At 40.2% G+C, this 21546-nt stretch overlaps 1 protein-coding gene across 4 annotated transcripts in view; it reads left to right on the forward strand.

The window, feature by feature from the left end:
- The window catches only part of STK38 (serine/threonine kinase 38), a 49484-nt gene extending 28238 nt beyond the window's left edge, over nt 1-21246 (forward strand). For all 4 annotated transcript variants that reach the window (XM_079148774.1, XM_079148775.1, XM_079148776.1 and 1 more), the window contains exons 8-14: nt 1811-1913; nt 2770-2831; nt 10275-10392; nt 11494-11617; nt 11818-11913; nt 13077-13171; nt 13650-21246. In XM_079148774.1, the coding sequence (XP_079004900.1) occupies nt 1811-1913; nt 2770-2831; nt 10275-10392; nt 11494-11617; nt 11818-11913; nt 13077-13171; nt 13650-13780 (729 nt within the window). In that variant the 3' untranslated portion in view covers nt 13781-21246. The remainder of the gene's footprint in view (nt 1-1810; nt 1914-2769; nt 2832-10274; nt 10393-11493; nt 11618-11817; nt 11914-13076; nt 13172-13649) is intronic.
- Nucleotides 21247-21546: the final 300 nt, after the last annotated feature.

Raw genomic sequence — 21546 nt, forward strand, 5'->3', positions numbered from 1 at the left:
AAGTCTAGACTTGAATCGTATTTGGTGCACGTACTGATTTTTTGTTAGACATCTCCTTTCCTAGAGGTGTACAGGCAAAACATAATCTTGAGATCCTGTTCCTTGGCTAATTGTTTGCAGTTCTGTAAAAAGAAATATATCAAGTTAGCAGGCTCAAAGCTGTCCTTGTTTAGCAGTTTACCTTCTCCCCCCCGCCCACACACACGGAATTTGTTTAAAAATAAAACAATAAAAGCTGACCTATCTGAACAGGGCTCTTATGGCCTTGTCCCTTGAGAAATTTGTATGTTAAAACCCGAGAATGTACTCAAAGAAGGCCATGTCATGGAAAATCCAACGACATTGAAGTCACAGGGGCTCAAATCTTGGCCACACTATTTCTGATTTTGTGACCTTGAGCAGGGATCTCCCTGAGCATCAGGATTCTTTTATCTGTGTTTGGTTTCACCTCCTGATTTACTTAAAATTTTAACAGTTTGCTTGATGGTGCATATCTGTAATCCCAGCTACGCAGGAGGCTAAGGCAAGAAGATTTCAAGTTCAAGGACAGCTGGGGCAACTTAGTGAGACCCTGTCTGAAAATGAAAAATAAAAGGACTGGGGATATACCTCAGTGGTTGAGTGCTTGCATAGCATGTGCAAGGCTCTGAGTTCAATCCCCAGTAATGGGGAAGAAAAACTCACCACCTCAGGAGTACCTACTTCTTTCTTAGGGCTAATTATGTGCCAGGAATTGTGTTTTGAACCCTATGTGCATCAATTCTCATTCCTGCTGGAAAGATATCATTATCCCTGTTTTCCAGATGAGATAAGGTGTTTTGGGAGAGGTAAAGTAATCCTGGTCTGGCAGGAAAGAGTACCAGCTAATTTCTGACTTTGGTTTTGCTGTTGTGCCAGCAAGATATTTAATAACTGTGTCAGTGATGTGTGACTAAAGAGTTATAAATAAGACAATACAATTAAAGTACTGATCATGTTATCTGACTCATAGGAGGTGTGAGTTTCCTTGATAAGCATTATAAAGTCAGAGACTTCTGATTAGAATATGGTGTGGCAACATTTATTAAGAACTGTGCAATAATATTCCCTTTGTCTTTTGAGTAGTTTACTTCTTAGAATTTATCCCAGTGAATGGGCTGGGGAGATAGCTCAGTTGGTAGAGTGCTTGCCTCACATGCACAAGGCCCTGGGTTCAATCCCCAGCACTGCAAAAAAAGAAAAAAAAAAGAATTTATCCCAGTGAAATAATTTAAGAGGAGAAAAAGCTGTATGAACAAACATTTGTTTGTTTACTCATCATTTAACAACATTTGTTAAGGTTGTCTTCTGTGTTATTCATGTTTAGGGCTGGGGATACAACCTCTCTTGTCACAGTGTACTTAAAATCCATGTTACCTAGGCGCAAAGAATTGAAAATGGAGTTAGAATCCAGTATTGGGATGGTTAGGTAATAATGAGGTACTGTGTCAGTTGACTAAATTATGTAGACATTAATAATAGTCCCTGCATTCATTAAAGAAGTAGTAAAAATGTCTCCAGATGCTATGGAGCATTCAACTAATTTTAAAAACCTATATTTGAACAAAACCAAAGATAATATGCAAAAATGAAAATTTTTTATTTGTATGGTAGATTCAAGGTATTCTTTTAGAAGTGTTATCACATAGTTTTCTTTGTAACAGAAAAGGAAAAAAGCAGTATACTTTATCCGTAGGGATGTAATGAATAGTGGGGGGTGCAGAAGATAATGTTGTGTTCTGTCTCTAGGAAGTGTTCATCCACCCATCAACTTGTTTCTTCTTTACCGTAGGGCCATGTGAAGCTTTCGGACTTTGGCCTTTGCACAGGACTGAAAAAAGCACATAGGACTGAATTTTATAGGAATCTGAACCATAGCCTCCCCAGTGATTTTAGTAAGTGTTAACAATGATGTTAGTCTTTTTATTTCTTATGAAATTGCTATTTTCCCTGGCAACCAAATTTATCAGGAAAAGAGAGTCTTATAACCTGAGTTTGTAGAGAAGAAAATTACTTTCTCAGGTTTGCCTGTGATATGTATTTTCTGGTGAGGCAAGATGAGTGCTACCAGATATGTTAAGACAGGTGTTGAAAGAGCTTTCTTTAGAGCTCTACTGGGAAGGTTCTGGGGATAACTGTGGAGCAGGTAAGCAAAGGTAGTAAAGGAAAAGGTCCTGGGAATAGCTCCAGACTTTATTTATCCTAGGTTCTTCTTTCTGTCATGACAGGAAAAAAAATTATCTTAATGAGGGTTACTTCTACTTGAGCATTATTTGATTGCTATCAAATCATTGAAGATTACATAGTAAAATTATAATTCACCCTAGAAAAGCTTATGTCAAATAATGTATCCTAAATTCAGAAATTTCTGAATATATAACAATTGCTCCTCTTGGGAATTTGATAATTTTGAGAATTAGTTAACATTTTAGGTATACTTCAGGACCTTTGTTTCTGAGGCTAAGTTCCCTGTAAGTCTGAGTAAGACCTTAATGTGTTCCCTCTGACTACATGATCCACATACAAGTGCTGTTTACAACTTTCATTGTATGATTCTTTGAGTTAATAATACTTGAGAACCTCTGATTTGGGCTTACAAACCTACTGGGAAATGTGTCATCTGAAGTTTTTGTGTACAGGTGGAAAAAACAAAACTTATGGTCTCATGTGACATGAACCAGAGGGCCCCTCCAAAAAATAGTAATTATTTCTGTATAAACTTTGATTAGAGCTGTTTTCTTCTACTTTTAGCTTTCCAGAACATGAACTCCAAAAGGAAAGCAGAAACCTGGAAAAGAAACAGACGTCAGCTAGTAAGTAATAGCTGTGGCTTTTGAAATGCTACAGACCAAGTATGAATAAATTTAAAAAATATACACATGAATTTGCATTTGATAAATATTTGTAGAACATCCCTTGCTTTTAAGATTATCTCAATAGAGTGTTGTCATTATGTTGGTAGTACCAAAAGGAATCTTTTGAAGGAGAACAGATAATATTGGGTGGTTTAGATGGTGACATTTTCAGTGGGTAATCTTGTTCTGACCTTTTAGGTTGGTGACAGTACTTTTCCTTCCTATCCCACTTTTCCCTAGTTAAAGGGGTTATATTTAATGCTGGAGATCTCTCATTGAAAGTTAAGTGTAAATACCTGCCTTGAGTTTTTAGGCTTTGGTTCTCAACTTGTTAAAATTTTAATTCACCTAGGCAAGTTACAACTCCTCAATTCATAGGCCTTACATTTTCTTACTTTTCTTTCTTTTTTTTTAATATGTATATTCTTGGGCTGGGGCTAGGGCTGGGGCTCAGTGGTAGAGTGCCTGCCTTGCGTGGGTGGACTGGGTTCGATCCTCAGCACCACATAAATAAATAAAATAAAGACACTATGTCCATCTACAACTAAAAAAAATTTAAAAAATATATATATATATTCTTTAGTTGTAGGTGGACACAATACCTTTATTTTTATGTGGTGCAGAGAATCAAACCCATGGCCTCACGCTTGCTAGGTGAGCATGTTACCACTGAGCCACAACCCCAAACCCTAAGCCTCACATTTTCTTTGTGTTGGAAAAAAAGTACTTAATAATCAAAATTGGAGAGAAATGGAAGGGAAATTTTTATTATTTCATTCGAGTATATACACATATAAAATTATGCCCCACAAGCTTAAAAATAAGTAACCTTATTGCATTTACCTTGATAGTATGTTGGAAATTATTTAAATAGTTTAATTTTACCAGTGAAATGTTGTCTAGGCAAAATTTATTATTAACAATACCTAATTAATTGGTTCATGTTTGAAATACAACATACATGTACTTTGGAACGATGACCAAATGTGTATATTATCTAATAGAGTAGTACTTCTGCTTGTCTGCATATATATAGTAACTTAGCAGGTTTGCCAAATACTTTACATTTCAGCCAGACTTAGTAAAATGCTGACTTGGATTCCTTTGTAGTACTTTTATTAACTTACTTAGTGGGTCACTTAGTAAGTAGATTTCAGTCACCTGTGAAAATGGAAGCCTAGAGAATTAAGAAACATGCACGCCTGTAATCCCACCAACTCAAGAGTCTGAGGCAGGAAGATCTTGAGTTCAAAGCCAGCCTCAGCAACAGTGAGGCACTAAGCAACTCAATGAGACCCTGTCTCTAAATAAAATATGAATAGGACTGGGGATGTGGCTCAGTGGTTGAGTGCCCCTACGTTCAATTCCTGCCAAAAAAAAAAAAAAAGAAAAAAAAGAAAGGAAGAAAGAATGAATCAGAGGAAAGGCTTGCATTTATTTTGATTTATTTGAAGCTTATCAATGGGACTTCAGACCATGACGATTTTGTTACTCTTTTGGAGCTAGAGTATACTACTTAGATGGATCCTATCATTCTTTCATTTTCTGTTTTTTGTTTTTGTCTTTTCCTGGGAATCAAATCTTGAGGCACTTTACCACTAAGTACATCCCTAGCCCTTTTTACATTTTTGAGGTAGGGTCTTACTAAGTTGTGGATGCTGGTCTTGAACAAAGATCCTCCTGCCACAGCTTCCTGAAGAGCTGGAATTACAGGCATGTGCCACCACCCAACTTGAAATGAAACTTTGATGTCTTTTTCTAAAATTAACTTGGGGATACTTTAGTTTAGTACAATTAGTTCTAATACTGTCCCCTTTCCTTAGAAGCTAGACTTCTAAATTCTATTTGTGGTTGAAAAACTGTTTACATAGTTGATCGAGGATTAGGGAGTATCTGAAACAGATTGGTCAAATGCTTCCTTTATGTCTGTATAAAACAGTGGTTCCCCCTCCTCCCCAACACCACCGCCACTGGTTTGGGGATTGAACCAGGGGCTCTCTACCACTGAGTGACATCCCCACCCCTTTTTATTTTTTGAGACAGGGTCTCTGAGTTGCTGACAGTCTTGCTAAGATGCTGAGACTGGCCTCAAACTTGTGATCCTTCTGCCTCAACTTCTAAATTACCAGGATTACAGTGTGTGCCAGTGAGCCCTTCAAAGCAATGGTTCTTAACGTTGGCTATACATAGGAATCACTTGGGAAGCTTCAGAACATATTGATGTCTTTGCCCTACCCACAGAGATCCTGACTCATTTGGTCTGTGGTATATAACCCTGTGTGATTCTGCTGTGCAGTTAATGTTGAGATCCTCCACTGAAAAGATAGTCTGAAATGATAGCTTCTGCCTTGCTGGGGAAAACTGATATTTATATTTTAGAAACTAACAAAAAGTAAGGAATCTTTCATGATTTTTTTTTTTTTCTTTCTTTCTTTCTGGATAGTGCTGGGTGTCTAACCTGGGGCCTCAACCCTGTTAGGCAAGTGCTTTACTACTGAGCTATATTCCTAGCCCTTTTTTCTTAAAGCAGGTTAGGATTTAACTTTTGTTTACTGTGCTCACATTTTTATTGGGGGTAACTAAGTTTCAGTACCTTAACTGTCCTTATACTCCAAGACAAGCTTTATGCTCCTTGACAGACACCAAAGGGTCATATCAGATTCAGCAGGAACCACTTAAAGTCTGTAAAAAAGAGATTTCACAATTTCTATATTTGGAGTTAAATTTCATTTTTAAAAGATTTTTGAAAGTCTGAACTTCTGATTTTTACTCTATTCACAACAGAAGTGAGAAAGTATAAGTTAAGGTAATCTTCATATAACCTCTTTGCATAACGTAAAGAAAATAAAGCCTCTCCAAGTTTTCCAGATGTTAATTAATGATATTTAACTTTTTTGTAAATGATCCTATTCAGCTGGTACCAAGCTGAAGGTTGATATTAACTAATGCTTAATATAAATTCGCCTGGCACAATGGCACATGCCTATAATCCCAGTGGCTCAGGAGGCTGAGGAAGGAGGATCACAACTTCAAAGCCAGCCTCAGTAACTTAGTGAGGCCCTAAGCAATTTAGTGAGACCCTGTCTCAAAAAAATAAAAAATTAAAAAGACTGAGTATGTAGCTCAGTATTTAAGCACCCCTGGGTTCAATCTCTGGTATCAAAACAAACAAACATATAGCTCCAGGTTGAGCCTAATATGTGTAATTGTTTCCCCAGCCTGTTGCTTTTCAGTCCATTAGAAATCACTGAAAAAAGTAGAGGCTTGTCCCTGTAATCCTGGTAATAACTCAGGAGGCTGAGGCAGGAGGATCACAAGTTGGAGGCCAGCTTCAGCAATTTAGAGAGGCCCTGAGTAAATTGGTGAGATCCTATCTCAAAATAAAAAATTAAAAGGGCTTTGGGATGTAGCCAAGTGTTACAGCGCTCCTGGGTTCAATCCCCAGTACCAAATTAATAAATAAATTGTAGAGGCTTTAGCTTCACTCCTTGGCTGCTTACATCATACTGTAGTGTTTTAAATTGTGACATGGTTCTGAGTAACCTTGGGCCTCAGTAACTGATTAGGTAACAGGTATGAATCAGCTTGAAGTTATTAAACCACCAAAGTAAGAGGTGATGTACGTATAGGTATTTAATCCTTGTCAGTTTATTTTGGGTGTGGAATTTACAGAAGTTATTGAGAAAGAAATGAAGTTGCTTTGTTACGATTGAAATGACTATTAACAAGCAGTAGTGCTCTTCTAGATTACAGCTCTCATTGACATTATAAATACTCGGACAACAAAAGGAAAAGGTACAGTTTTAAGAGGTTGGAGCTGGACGGATACCCCCTTGTGGAAAACAGACAAAGGTTTGGGAAGGGAATGATTCCCAGATTGGAAAGGCTCCACCTGGCCCAAAGAGTACAGGAAATAAGTGTAGGAAATGAGACTGAGTTCCTGTGGCATTATTCTTCCTTTCACAGGTTTGAGCCATCAGTTGGCTATATTTTATAATTCTAAGAGTTGTTTTTAATACCTTAGTATCTTGAAGGAATTCTTTTCTTGTGGCAGTAGACTCTGGTTTTATAATCTTTGATATGATTTATTTATATTCATCTTTGCTAGAATAAATCTAGTCTTTAATTGAGTATCTATAGTTTCTTACCTTTATAATTAGAATGAAAATACTTTGGTTCTTGGGGAGACCCAAGAACCAGACTTTAAAAGCTAAAAACAAACACAACAAAACCCCCTAAATTTGTTATTAATGTTTGTATTTTTTAAAAATAATGTGTGATTGGGGCTGGGGATATAGCTCAGTTGGTAAAGTACTTGCCTCGCAAGTACAAGGCCCTGGGTTCAATCCCCAGCATCACCAAAAAAATAAAAAATAAAATAAAAAATAAAAATAATGTGTGATTATCTAAATGGATCCCTACTTTGTAGTATACACAAAAATTAATTTTATAAGGACAATAAAATTTAGAAGAAAATACAAGATAATATCTATATGTTCCCAGAGCAAGGCAAGATTTTTGAATTGATATAAGCAATACAAATCATATAGGAAAATTTCGATTGATTTTTACTGTTTTAAAGGAAAAAAATGTTTATGTTGAAAGATAAACAAATTCAAAGACAGGCCAGTCATTGAGAAGTGCTGCAGTTAGTTCTACCACTGGTCACATGCCCTGCAAATGGTGCACGTGTATACCAGGGGACACACTGAAAAATGGTTATTGCATTTTCTCTAATATCAGAACACTGAAAATAACCCAGTGAAATGGTTACATCTGGAATAGAATATTTTACAGAATAGTGAAATTACTTGAACTACAGTTACATGTGACAGCATGGGTCAATTTTAAAAATGACGAGTCAGGCATGTGATGCATGCCTGTAATCTCAGCTACTTAGGAGACTGAGGTAGGAGAACAGCAAGTACAAGATCAGTCTGGGCAATTTAGCAAGACCCTGTCTCAAAATAAAACATAATATTGGCTGAGGATATAGCTTAGTGGTAGAGTGCCCCTGAGTTCAATCCCCAGTACCAAAACAAACACAGAGAGAGAGAGAACATTAAGAGGAGAAATCAAATAGCAGAAGCCTACATATACAATGATACCATTTTATAAAACTCAAAACCAAAACTAAGGAAGATCTCATTTAGAGAGACATGTAACAAAGTTCAGAGGAAGAATAAACATTAACTCAGGTGGGTAGTAGGTGAGAAGGGATGGAATGGGATTGAAGGTTTAACTTTAATGATACTGGCATTTGGTTTATTAGTTGAACTCATGGGTGTACATTTCATTGTTGTGCCTCATAATTCAATAATTACACATGTATGTATGTGACATAATGTTTACTTTTCCTATGTAGCAAACATTACTCCATTTGTAAAACCATTATAAAAATAATAAGCTTCATAGTGGGAGATGATATTAAGGATTAGTGTCCTGAATTCATAAATATTCCTATGAGTCAAGAAGAACACAACTTAAAAACAAAAACAAAAAACAAACAAAAAAAATGAATGGGCAAAAGATCTGAAAAGAAATTCACAGGAAAAAAAAAAAAAGACTAAAAGACTAAAATGGTTAATTCTGATAAATATGTGCTTAGCCTTACTAGAAATAAGGGAAATACAGAGTAAAACATCTTATTTCATATTCATTAAGTGGGTAGACTTCTAACAATCTGCCCAAGTCCAGTGTTGGTAAGGTACATATCACCAACTTATCCCCTTGCCTGAGTTTCAATAGGAATAACCACTTTTGGTGAACAATTTTGGTTAACTCATTAAGTTGAAATGTTTATAACCCAAGACCCAGCAATACTACTACAATATTCAGTCTCTAGTATATGACTCAGAAATTCTTGCACAGCACTCAAGGAGATACTGAGACTGCTTATTCAGGTGTTGTCATAGTGAAACATTAGAAACAATGTAAGTGCCCATTTTTAGTCAAATGGATAAAAACAATGGTGATTTGTTTCTGTAACAGAAAATAATATCCATAGAAAAGAGTGAACTAGAGCTACATGAATAAGTCTCAAAACCATAATGTTGAGTAAAAAAGGCAAGTGGTAACACTGAAGAATAATGCAATATATTAGGAAACCACGTATTAAATATTTATATAAAGAAATAATCTAATTTATGAGCACATCCACAGAACAGCACATAAGAACATACATAAGTACAACACATCAACTTCTGGGTAGTTTCTGCCTCATTGGGGAGAGAGGGATGGGGTTTTTAAGGCAGAGCTTTAATTGTTTCTGTAGTTTCCTTTTCTCTAAAAAAGATAAGTGATTGCAACAAATAGAGTAGATTATTAATCTCTACTATGGGTTGTATTGCATTGTCTGTTTTTTTCTGTACGTTTGTAAGATTTCATAATAAATATTTTAAAAAGACAACACAGCTGTTATTTTTTATTTTAAAGATTATGTAGTGTTTAAAGCACCTGGATTAGAGCCTTACTCATGGTAAACCCTCACATGCTAAGCACATCAGAAGACTTTGACTGTACTTCCTCCTAGTATTTTGCATTCCTGGTATAGAGCAAAAACACTGGACTCTAGAAAATATTCCTCTAGTCAGGTATGGTGGTCCATGCCTGTAATCTTGCGGTCTTGGGAGGCTGAGGCAGGAGAATCACAAGTTCAAGGCCAGCCTTAGCAACTTAGTGAGACCCTCAACAACTTAGTGAGACCCTGTCTCAAAAAGGTGTATAGCTCAGTGATAAAATGTCCCTAGTTTCGATCCCAAGTACCGCCCCCTCCCCCCAAAAAAAGAAATAAAGAAAATGAAATGTTTCTCTAATAATTATTTCCAGAAATGATTAAGTTTGGTAAGGAGACGTAGACTTTGATCTATAGTGTGTAATGTTAGCTTTTGATAATCAAGCTTTCCTTTATGATTTTTTCCAAATCAAACAATATGTATGTAGAAAGAGGGATAATTGGAATTGGAGCAAGATATTTAATTTCCAAACTGGACTCTGCCACATAACTAGTTTTGAGGCCTTAGGCAAATGTATCTTGAATGTCAAATGTTCATATCCGCAATGTTGGGCTATTAAGGTCCTCCTTGTAGAGGTTTTGTCAGGATTAAAGAGATGCATATGCATATTAAGTACAGCCTGTGCTTAATCTTAGTCAATTATGGTACTAATTGTTAAGAAAGAGATACTTTTGACCTAGGAAGGGTCTTTTGCCTCCGAAGCTTTATTATTCATTGTGGGAAGTATGCTAGCAAATCAAGCTTGCTTTAAGCTACTGGACTCTCCGGCTTAGTTAGTTTCAGGGTAGCTCCTGTTGGTGCTTTTGTAACCTTTGGTCTCTAGAACAGAGCTCTGCATACCCGCTTGCCTGGCTCGGCCTCCCTGATGTTGTGGTACATGTTTCAGGCCTTCTCCACAGTAGGCACTCCTGACTACATTGCTCCTGAGGTGTTCATGCAGACCGGGTACAACAAGCTCTGTGATTGGTGGTCACTCGGGGTGATCATGTATGAGATGCTCATTGGTAAGTTGTATGCTTCCAGAGAACTTTTTCTCTGAATCCAGGAAAGACTTCTAGATTGATATTAGATCTCTTTCAACTGGGGGTAATCTAGGTGCTCCCTTCCAACCCTGCTTTTCTTTCAAAGTGAAGTTTCCTAGATAGACAACTCTCAAATCAAATGTATCCCACTATATTCTTAGAATTCCTGTAGTCCTGTGATTGCTTTACTGATCATGTATTATGTTTTTCTTCTGTGCTTTCATCCTCTCCATCTAGGAACTCTAGCACTGTATTTATTAAATACCTATTGTATGCAGAGTTTTAACTAGGTACTGCCTCACTCTTCACTTATAATTTGCTGTGTCACCTTTCTCTCTCAAAGCCTTCTAATCAGGGAACCCTGTGACCTCTCTATTCTTTGGCTATATCTCTGCAGAGGGGACACATCTGTGGGGATGGCCATGTGCCATTGAGCCTCACTTTCATAGGAAAGTGAGTCTGTGTGGATAGCTGGGTGTGGAGTCATTGGGCTGCATTGTCTTCAGGAACACTGGAGGGATACTTGTCAGGTGAATGTACCCCGAACATCATGAAAGGCCAGTGGGGGGTAATATGGTACATCAGTGTTTATCTTCTTGCCTGTGCTTCTCAAAAAAGAGGCATGGTGGTCACTTTTAAAGCCCATATATTTTCTTACTCATCTGGTTTGGTTCTTTACCCAAACAAATATATTCCTAGAATGGAGACATTTTTTAAATTGTGATATTTCATCCTTTCATTTCTTCTTTGGGCATGGCAATTCCCACATCTGCATCTCTATTTATACCTTTCTTTCTTTTCCCAGCAACTATTTAGCTGGCTTCCTAGTGGTACCAGAGGCATAACTTCACTTCAGGGTTAGTGAAGGTTTTTTTTTTTGGCGGGGGGGTGATTGGGGGGGATGAAAAATTGGTCTAGATGTTCTCTGGGATAAGTGGAAATCCTGCCTGTGTTATGGAGGAATGGACATACAGAGGTATCAGGTAGTCATTAACAATATGTAGAACTGTGTTAAGGAGGATAATTTCAGTCAGATTCAAAGTTCTGGGCTGTAAAAACTCCGAAGTTCCTTTTTTGTTACAGGCTACCCACCTTTCTGTTCTGAGACCCCTCAAGAGACATATAAGAAGGTGATGAACTGGAAAGAAACTTTGACTTTTCCTCCAGAAGTCCCCATCTCTGAGAAAGCCAAGGATCTGATTCTGAGGTATCAGAGAATGTTGCCCCACCTCCTGCTGCTGAGACTTTTTTTTCATTATCTTTCGGTCTGACCCCTGCTTCCTCTCATTCTTCTCTCGAAAACAAAACAAAACAAAACAAAAACAAAGAAGAAAAGACAAAAGCTGATTCCTTTCTTTGTCTGAAGAAGCTACTTGAGGTATGCTGAAAGGCCTCTGTCTTTTCCAGATTCTGCTGTGAATGGGAACATAGAATTGGAGCCCCTGGAGTAGAGGAAATCAAAAGTAATTCTTTTTTTGAAGGTGTTGACTGGGAACATATCAGGTATACCCATATAAACATTTTCAGGATTATTTCTGAAAGTCTGTAATTTACTTAGCACTGATTTGAAAGAATCATCTTTGGCCAGCTAAGTAAAGGAAGACAGCTTCTTAGAAATGTAGTCTTTTCTGGATTTTTATTCTTGGTGAAGATTGGGAATTGGACCTTATCAGCCGTGTGCTGTGGGCTATGTTGAATCCAGAATTATTTTATAAAGCCCAGTGGACTTTGGGTCCCTTGGTGAAGGGAGCCCTTAGGAAGTGTGTTGTCTTTGCTCTTCTGTAAACTCTCTGATGTTAAGGCCACCAGCAAGACAGACTCTGCTCACAGGGTAGTGGCTAATACTGGGAGAGAGAGAAGGGAAATAGGAGCAAAAGCAGATTGGGGGTGTGTGCCGAGGGGAAGGGAGAGGGGAGGTGGTGGAGGGTTAGGGTGCTCCCAATGGCCATGAGAACCTGGACCGCCTGCTGTAGCCCCACACCTTCTCAGCATTTGTTGGTTGCTAAACAGAAGGTGAGGAAGTTGTCATTTTATAATTGTGTTCTAGTTTACATTCTTGTGATTTTCAGCTTTGCCTTCCTTTTGCCACCCACTGGTTGGCACCTTTAGTGGAAGAAGGATATAACCGAACATAAGGGGACATTTGGAAGTTCATTTTCCCTTTTAGTAGACAGGGCAGGTGATCTAGGAGTGCATTAACTTGAAATTTTAGTTTCACAGTATTCCTGTCTTTCTTCATAGCTATGAATGATTGAGTTACTTATTTCTTATTTTTATTAAAATTTATTTTGTTGCTGGCTCTAGTGGTACATGCCTGTAATCCCAGCAGCTCAGGAGGCTGAGGCAGGAGGATCACAAGTTCAAAACCAGCCTCTGCAATTTTAAGCAACTCAGTGAAACCTTGTCTCGAAAACAAACAAACAAAAAGGACTGGGGATGTGGCTCAGTGGTTAAGTGCTGCTGGGTTCAATCCCTGGTACTAAAATAATAATTTTTGTTTGATGCATTCATTTGGTCAGCATTCATGAGCTTTTCAGAGAAAAGAAATGCTTCCTGACAGTGAGTAGTCTTCCCATGTCAGACCATGAGTCTTTTTGGAGAAAGGCTTGATCAATATCCATGTGAATACTAACTATAGTAATTTTTGGCATGTCTGTTCTTGGCAGGGAGAGACCTGCTGCAATATCTATTGAAATCAAAAGCATTGATGATACCTCAAACTTTGATGAGTTTCCAGAGTCTGATATTCTTAAGCCAACAGGTAATTCCACCAGCATTACCTCTGCTGCCTTATAATCACATTATCCTCCCTGTCCTTAATTTTGGGGCAATGTTTATAAATCAGGGTAGAGAACATGGACAGGAACTTCAGTTCTCCAGGTCCTTTGTAAGTATTTTTCCAATACTAGTAGTGACTTGTTAAATGGAAAATGAATACAAAATTCCCACGTCTAGACTGCTCAGGTGGGTAGGCAAGTCATACAAATCCATTCTTTTGTTATTTATTAAAGATTTAGTAGATCGAAATGACAGGAGTGGGAAAATAAAACTTTAAAAATACTCGTGCAGAAATAAGAGGTTCAAAGAATATATAAGCAAATGTAGAACATTTGCAGAGTGAAAAATAACATTTTCCAAATACAAATTGTGGTGCGTTCTTCAGAATGTCACATTTTCAGTACTGAGTAGTTCTTTGGGGTGAGGCTGTGATTCAACTCTCACATCTATTTCTTTCCCAGTGGCCACAAGTACCCACCCTGAGACTGACTACAAGAACAAAGACTGGGTCTTCATCAACTACACATACAAGCGCTTCGAGGGCCTGACTGCAAGGGGGGCAATACCTTCCTACATGAAAGCAGCAAAATAGGACCATAGTCACGGAATCCTGAGTGGAGCAGAGTTCTTCGTACAACATTAGAATTTTCCTCTTACGCTTTTTTGAAAGAGCTTCCAAGAAGTTTGTGGAAGACATCAATATGTCATAGTAAAGTTTCCTGAAATGTGATAGTAAGTGGATTTTCTTCCATAATACATCTGAAAAGTGAAAGAACAGTAACAGCCATTTCTACTACGTTGGCCATAAACAGCTGTCTTGCTTCTTTAGAAGCATCATGAGCCAATTTAATAGGTGTTTTAAAAAAGAATTTTGTATTTTCCTGAATTCATCAGAATGAAGGGGAAAAACAGCCATCATCCAACATTATTGAGATTCTAATGGACATTCACTAAATATCAGCCAACTCCAGTGATACGGTGACACACTATCTGCCAAGCCCACCAAGTATTTTGTTTTTCTGTACAGTGAAAGTTCTGTAGAACTAAGAAAACAAAGCAATAATGACAGTCTCAGCAGCCAACATTCTGGCTGAAGGAAATGACCCACCATCTCACTGGACAGTGATGGTAGTTTCTCCCCATACCTCGGCCTCGGACAAGTGGCTTTTCATAGCCACCATTCATGGTGCACTTTATGGTACTAGGATAAAGACCCTCAGACCACTGATTATCTCCCTTCTCCCCCATCTAAGACTCGTGCTGTTCCTCTGAGTGTCGATGGGGAACACCAGCTTGATCCGTCATTGCTCTTAGAGGCCCCAAAAGCCATTGGGTGTTGCCAAGGAGTTCTGGATCAGGTGGAAACCCTCACATTCTCTTCAGGATGTGTCAGAAAATTCCTAGGATGGATGTTGCCATGAACCAGCAATGCCTGCAAGTGCTGCCAGCAGGAACTCAGTGTATTCTGGGAGGACAGCAAGGAGAGTGCTTAGCTCTCGGCTGTCTCTGCTCCTGCGAAGTCTGCAGCAGCTCCCTGGAACCTCCTTGGAAGTGGTGAAGATACCAGCTCAATGGAGAGCGCACAGCCAGCTGACAAGTCCTTGTAAGGTTCACTCCTCAATCCCCGGTGCAATTTTTTTGTCTTCTCTCTTGGTATTTCCCTCTCCCAACTTTTAGTAGCCATTTTGCCTTGGAATCATGATTACAAAATTTTCCTTTGCAGATGCCTTTCTGGGGGATGCCCCCCACCCTAAAGGGTTGCCTGCAGCTTGGGCCGACTGGGCCACTGCTGTGGCATTCTCTCACAAGAGACCCTCTGAATTTTAGCACAAAGTGCCTTCTCTGTCACAGCTCTGCCACCTTCAGAGGACTTTTGCTGCGTCAGAAAAATGTGGAGGTTCCATATTAATGCATTACTCGTTTTTGGTTTTAAGTTTTGATAATTAAAGCATCATTTGCACCTGTGTGGTAACTGCCTGTTGTAGAGCATCACGGCCAAGCTCCAGCTGGGAGACTGCTTGCTTCAGTCTCCAGGTTGAGAAGGTCAGCTTTGAAGGGGAAGTTGTCCCAGCGTAGACATTCAGAAGAGAAGAGGATCAGAGTTACAGTTGTAAGCGAAACTGCTTGGGTTTTAACATCTTAGATGAAGAAAAACAGAATGTTAGGGAAGTCTAAACTCTGGATGAAGGTAGTGTGTTTATCCATTAATCTTTCATTCATAGCCTGTTAGTGAAAAGAAGTAAATGAAATTCTTTTGTGTAACTTTGTAGTTCCTTTGTATTACCAAATAGCTGGGGTCCTGACCCACGTGTGTTTTCCAAGAGTGTGTAGGAAGCAGGGTAAGGAGAAGTAGCAGGAGTAGCATAGCTGTGTGTGCTGGGGAGTGGCAGGGGGTGGTTTGTTTTAGGGGACAATGTCTCCATTTTAATTTTTAAACTTCTGAATAAACTGTGTGAAAACAGTAGTGGAAATCTGTGATGTGTTCTAAAGCAAAAATTGCTTATACTTCAGAAAAACAGTACTGTTGACTTCTTTGAAGCCCTTAGTCTTTGAACATCATAACAATATTTCGTGGTCCACTATGCAAAGTGCCATTCTGTCTCAGGGAAGCTGGGGCCAGCTTTGGTTTCCAGGGAGCCAGCCCTCTGAATTGGTGTCCGCATGAAGACTTCTGTTGGCCCCTGCTTGTGTTCTTTCTGCCTCATTCAGGATTACAGGGATTGGGTTTTCCCTTGCAGCAAGACCAGAGACATCTGCCGGCAGAAGTGCTATCACCTATACAGAAGAGGGCCCTTTGCACAGCTGTTTACCACCTGACCCTCTTTTCTTACAAGGTGACAGGATGAGTCTTCTCAGCCCTCCATTTCCAGCAGAGCAGGGTCTGCCTCTGAAACATTGTGTACTGTAGGCGTGCTCGTCTGTCTCACTTCTTAGTTCCTTTTCTGGGGAAAAGAACCTCAACTAGGCAAGAAGGGAGGGTCAGAGACTACCTAGAGTAGAAGCTGCAGGCAGAGGGAGGCCAAATACAGGCAGAATTAGTATTTTTTCCAAGGCTCTTGGGTCCCAAGAAACATCTTAGGAAACACTGATTCAGCGTTGATCTTGTTCACAGCTAATTCTCTTACTCTCATTGGGAAAGTTGGAAAATAAAACTTTGTTACACTAGTAGAGCTTTATGAAACAATACTGACTCAAAAGTTTTAGTACCTGTTTCTTTTTAGAATTACTTTCAAAAAATAAGATTCAGATGAATTTGTTCAGGATTAACATCCAGGTTCTAAACAGCAGAGTGCTGATTTCAAAACTCATCTGTGTGGTCTAATAGGAGACCTGCCATTGATCACTGATGCCTTTTTTTAGAATCATTTTCTTGAAAGGCACATTTCCTGGATCACCTTGTCCCTTTCTCTCTGGGGCTTGTGTGTGTAATCCACATAGTATTTTTAAATTTGAACTCAAAAGGATTCAGAGAATGGTACTTTTCACTTCCTACTTAGCATTCGTTTCCCTGGAATGATCTATCAAAACCAACACTGACTTAAAAAAACAGGCTCCTTAGCCAGCAAGGTGGGGCATGCCTGTAATCCCAGTGACCTGGGAAGCTGTAGCAGGAGGATTGCGTGTTTGAGAACAGCCTCAGCAACCTAACAAAACCCTTGACAACTTAGCAAGAGCCTGTCTCTAAATAAATAAATAATAATAAAAAACACCCAGACTCCTTGATCCTTTTTTACTTCTATTTCCAGAGAGAAACAGCTTGCTCAAACAGTGTTTAAGATCCATAGTGATAGATGCTCAATAGGGGCACCTTGGGGATATAATAGCGAGCTCATCATTTTGGAACTGCAGATGTGTTGGAGGGGAGAATGCCCGCACTCAGGGACTTGGCCAACTGTAGCATCAACAGTGAAGTTTTTACATCGGTGTCAAGGTGAGAGGGCTGACAAGCCAATTCAGCTGTGAGTGGCTCAGGGAAGCTTCCCAAAGATGATTCTTCAGGTAGTCGTGATTTGACAGGGGAAAGTGAGCAGTCCAGGAATGGGGCCTGGGCAGTGTGGTCCTGTGTGGTAGAGGCACTTGGGTTAACTTACTCATTCCCTCTCCCACTTCAGCTCGCTCCAGTCTGATTTGAGACAGGGAAAGTCTTGCTAAATTGCTCAGGATGGCCTCAAACTCATGAACTGCCTGCCTCAGTTTCCAGGTAGCTGGGATTACAGGCATGTGCTACCATGCCCAGCTTCCAGTCTGTTTTCTGTCCCATGTGTGAAACATGTTAATCATCCATATAAAAAACAAGTGAGCATTAAATGTTGTAATTCCTCTGGTCCCCGGTGTTCATCTTCCTCTTATTTACCAACCTGCTGCACTTGCACTGTTGAGCTTTTTAAAGCTCTCCTCCCACCTCTCACTTCCTCCTCAGTAGTCCCTTTGCCCACCTCTTAAATGTGTGATTTCTTCTTGCTGTGGCTTTAGCTACCACTTCTGAACTGAGGTCTTACCTTTTGACCCACCCTACCTAGGTCCCATCCCAGAACTCTACCATAAATGGTCGTCTGAAAGGCCTCAGATAGACTCAAACAAAAGCTCTCTGAACAGAACTTCTTTGGCTCCCACACACACTTCTAGTTTAGTCTACCACGATGTCCAAGTCAGAATGTTCCAAGGCGCTCTCCAGTGAACATTTGAGCTAGGGGTGTGGCCATCCATTCTATCCATGCTGCCTCCTCATTCCTGACCGTCCATTACAGCGGTCTCTGAGCTGGCCTCCTTGTGTCAGATCCTCCCCTCTCAAATGACTCTCCCTGCTGCCAAAGAAAATCCTAAATTCCAAGTCTGGTTCATCATTTTACATAAAAACCCTTTAGGGCTCCTATTAATGGAGTCCAAACATCTTTGAGCCAGAGTCCTTCCTTATTCTGCCCACCTCTGCATCATCCTGTCCTTTTCCCTGATGATGCAATTATTCCACCTTTGCACATGTACCTGAGTTGGCCTGGAATACCTCCTCCCCTCATGCAGTTCATGATTGGGTTCACGTGTGACTTCTAGACGCTTTTTGTGAATTCCTCTAAGTAAAAACTGATTCCTTCATTGAGGAGGACCTGAACTACTTATAGGTCTGCTCCACATGGATGGAACTGTGTCCCAGTCAGTGTATGGCTGTGATCAGGCACAAAACACACCCACCAGTTGTCTTCAAGGTGTGTTCTTTCGTGTGTGACTACTGGGAATTGAACCCAGGGGCTCTCCTCCAGCCCTTTTGTATTTTTTTTTTTTTTGGGATAGGGCCTTGCTTTGCCCAGGCTGACCTTGCACTTGGCAATCATCCTGCCTCAGCTTCCTGTGTAGCTGGGGTCACAGGTGTGAACCACTGAGCCCAGGAGGGTATGTTCTTAACTCCTGGGCTTTCGGGTAAAATGGTAGCCTGCTACAGGGTGCACAGCTTGCTTTATCAACCTGTAAGTTATTAGCAGCACCAGTAAGCTCCATGACAAGGAAGGCTGGGCAGGCACTTTGACTAGAGTGGGGCCAAATCACAGCAAAAGAGGGGTTGGGATTTGAGTGCCCCGAGGTCTTGAGAGCAAATTAACCAGAACTCAAGAGAGGCAGAGCATTAAGGCGGTGAACCTGTAAGATAGGACAGCCCGAGGGGAGAGCATGCAGATGCTCCAGGGAGGCCTGGGTCTGAGGAAAGGAAGCTCCCCTGCCAGTGCCATCCTTTCCTGTCTTCTTGGTGTCTTGCAATTTAATTTTCTGCTAAAAAAAGGGGGGAAAAAAACAGGCACACAAATGATAATATTTTATTATAGAAAAAGCATCCCAAATATAGGATTTTGTAAACACTGGTAAGTGAACAAGTGCAACTTTAAAAGTAAATACAAAGTAAAGAGGCAAAACCTACAAGCATTTTGCCTTTAGGAGAAAGTGTAATTCTCCCACAGAGGTGATCCCATCCGGAACACAAATGGGGCTCCATCTCCCACGAAAGCATCAGGTTTGCTCCGAGCTCACTATGCCCATTTTAAGAGTTTCAAAATGATGGCAAGAAGTGGCATTTAATGAACGTATTACTTAAAAATCCTTGATTTTCAACTTGATTTTTAAGGACTTCATATCACACTTTATGAGAGTTTGAGTTAAAGCCTGTGCTCTGAATATTTGTTTTAATGACAAACACTTCATAACACTATTTGAAAATAGATCTGTTTCTCCCTGGGCCTATTCCACAGTATTTTCATAGATATCACACTGTCCTCAAGACTTAATCTTAGATAATTCTAGCCATTGGACACTGCAGTAAACCCAGCTGCTCTGTCTTCCTTACCCCTTTTTCTGTCACTCCAACACTTACTCCACTTTGGAGAAACCATGAAATCCTCGGACAGGACACATCGTAACGTCGCCTCCTTGCTCCCACTCCAGTGGCTAATGCTTTCTCACAGCTACACAAGGTATGATGCAGGCGCGAACCCCAGAGTCTAAACCTAGGTCCAGGCTCATCTCGGCTTGCTGCGATGCTCTGATAACTGTGGGTCAAACTATTTTTCTTACGAAAATGTTCCTGTATAAACAGCCTGGCTTACTTATTGAGGCACTTAGAAAGGACACTAAACCTAAGTTCCACCTTTTTTATTACAGAGAAAACCTCCTGCCTGACTGGCCAGTAAGTGACTCAAGGGGATGATAGCAACCTAGTCCTTGTTCCTGTGAGGACTGAGAAGTCCTGCCACTGCGGAATGTCCCAACCCTGGGAATACAGCAGGCACAGCTAAGAGGAACCACCAAATTACAGTGATGCTGAGGTCCAGGTTGGGATTGGGAGGGATGCAGGAAAAAACCTCCCCCTCCACCAGAAGGGAGCTACAGTCCCAGTTTTTCCCTTAATCACCACCACTGGGGACACTAGTAGGTTAATCTTCACAGATTTCCACTTCCTCAAACCCCACTGCTTGGGGCCAAATGCATGTTAACCTACAATGCTGGAAGTGGAGCAATCCAACTCCTGAAACCTTGAGGGAATTAACACAGAACAAAGCATCAAGTACATACCATACTTTGATGACCTTTTTTACCTAAGCACGGACTAAGTAGATGGCACATTTACACTCAAAAGACATAAGCTGTAAGAGGAGAAGCTGTATCACAAATACATGAACGTCAGGAAATTCCGATTTCCTTTGCGATGGCATGTAAGTCTGCTGGGAAGCACCGTTCAATGCTATCTTAGCTCCTCAGCTACTAGTGGATATGAATGTAGTGCTGGTAAAGTGACTTCAAATATGAGCCAATTAGTTTCACAGAAATACTAATTTCTGACTACAAATAACCCTAACCTTACCTCATCCCTGATGGTTGGTCTTGCAAAAATGGACACCATTGGTTATTAGAACTCTAGGTGAGAGAGGGCTCAGCTTAACCCCTCTTTTTCCAAGTGAGAAACAGCATTGGTTCCCACTGTGAAGCTGTCACTTAAGAACATTCTTGTTCTTCAATCCCAGAAAGAGGCAAGTTCAACACCCGACTTGGTGTGTGGGGGACTGTGACTCGGGCAGTCAAAATGGAATCGAGGAGCCTGCTCTATGGTGCCCGGTGGGAATGGAATTTAAGAAAATGAGTCATGTTCTTACCTTAAAGGACCTGAAGGAAACTGCCTGTTCACAATGTTTTTTGTTTTTTGTTTTTTTTGGACAGTACTGGGGATCGAACTCAGGGCCTTGGGTTTGTGAGGCAAGCACTCTACCAGCTGAGCTTTCTCCCCAGCCCCTGTTCACAATGTAATGGGTAAATGTCCAGGGTGGGAAACTCCAGTCAATTTCTATCAGAAAGCGTAAGATAATCCCAAAGCACTTCCATCTGGTGCTGGACTCTTGAATTTAGCCCTGCTGTTACTAGCCATAGAAGCATTGGAAGCAGGTGGGGAATGGGGACAGCAATCTGTATTATCATCCACCATGCACTGTTAACAGAGCTGAGAAATCCAACAAAGCAGCCAGGCCTGGACCTGACTTACCTTCTACTGGGAAGTATCATTTTCTTACCCAGTGTGTGAGCGGATAATGGGCTATTTAAAAAACTGAACTATTGTATAAAAACAAATTTAGAACAATCCTGCCCATGAGTTTTCCCACTCAGCTTTATCACAAATGCCTTCTCTCTGGAGCGCTTATAAATCTTTCTATTATGATACTGAGCACTTCGGGAGAAGTGACACATGCTTATAATCCCAGCGACTCAGGAGCTGAGGCAGGATTCCCAAGTTCAAAGCCAGTTTCAGCAATTTAGTGAGACTTTGTCTCAAAGTAAAACTTAAAAAAGGACTGGAGATTCAAGCTCAGTGGTAGTGCCTCTAGGTTCCTA

Source organism: Sciurus vulgaris (genome assembly GCF_902686455.1).
Source record: "Sciurus vulgaris genome assembly, chromosome: 7".
NCBI lineage: Eukaryota > Metazoa > Chordata > Mammalia > Rodentia > Sciuridae > Sciurus > Sciurus vulgaris.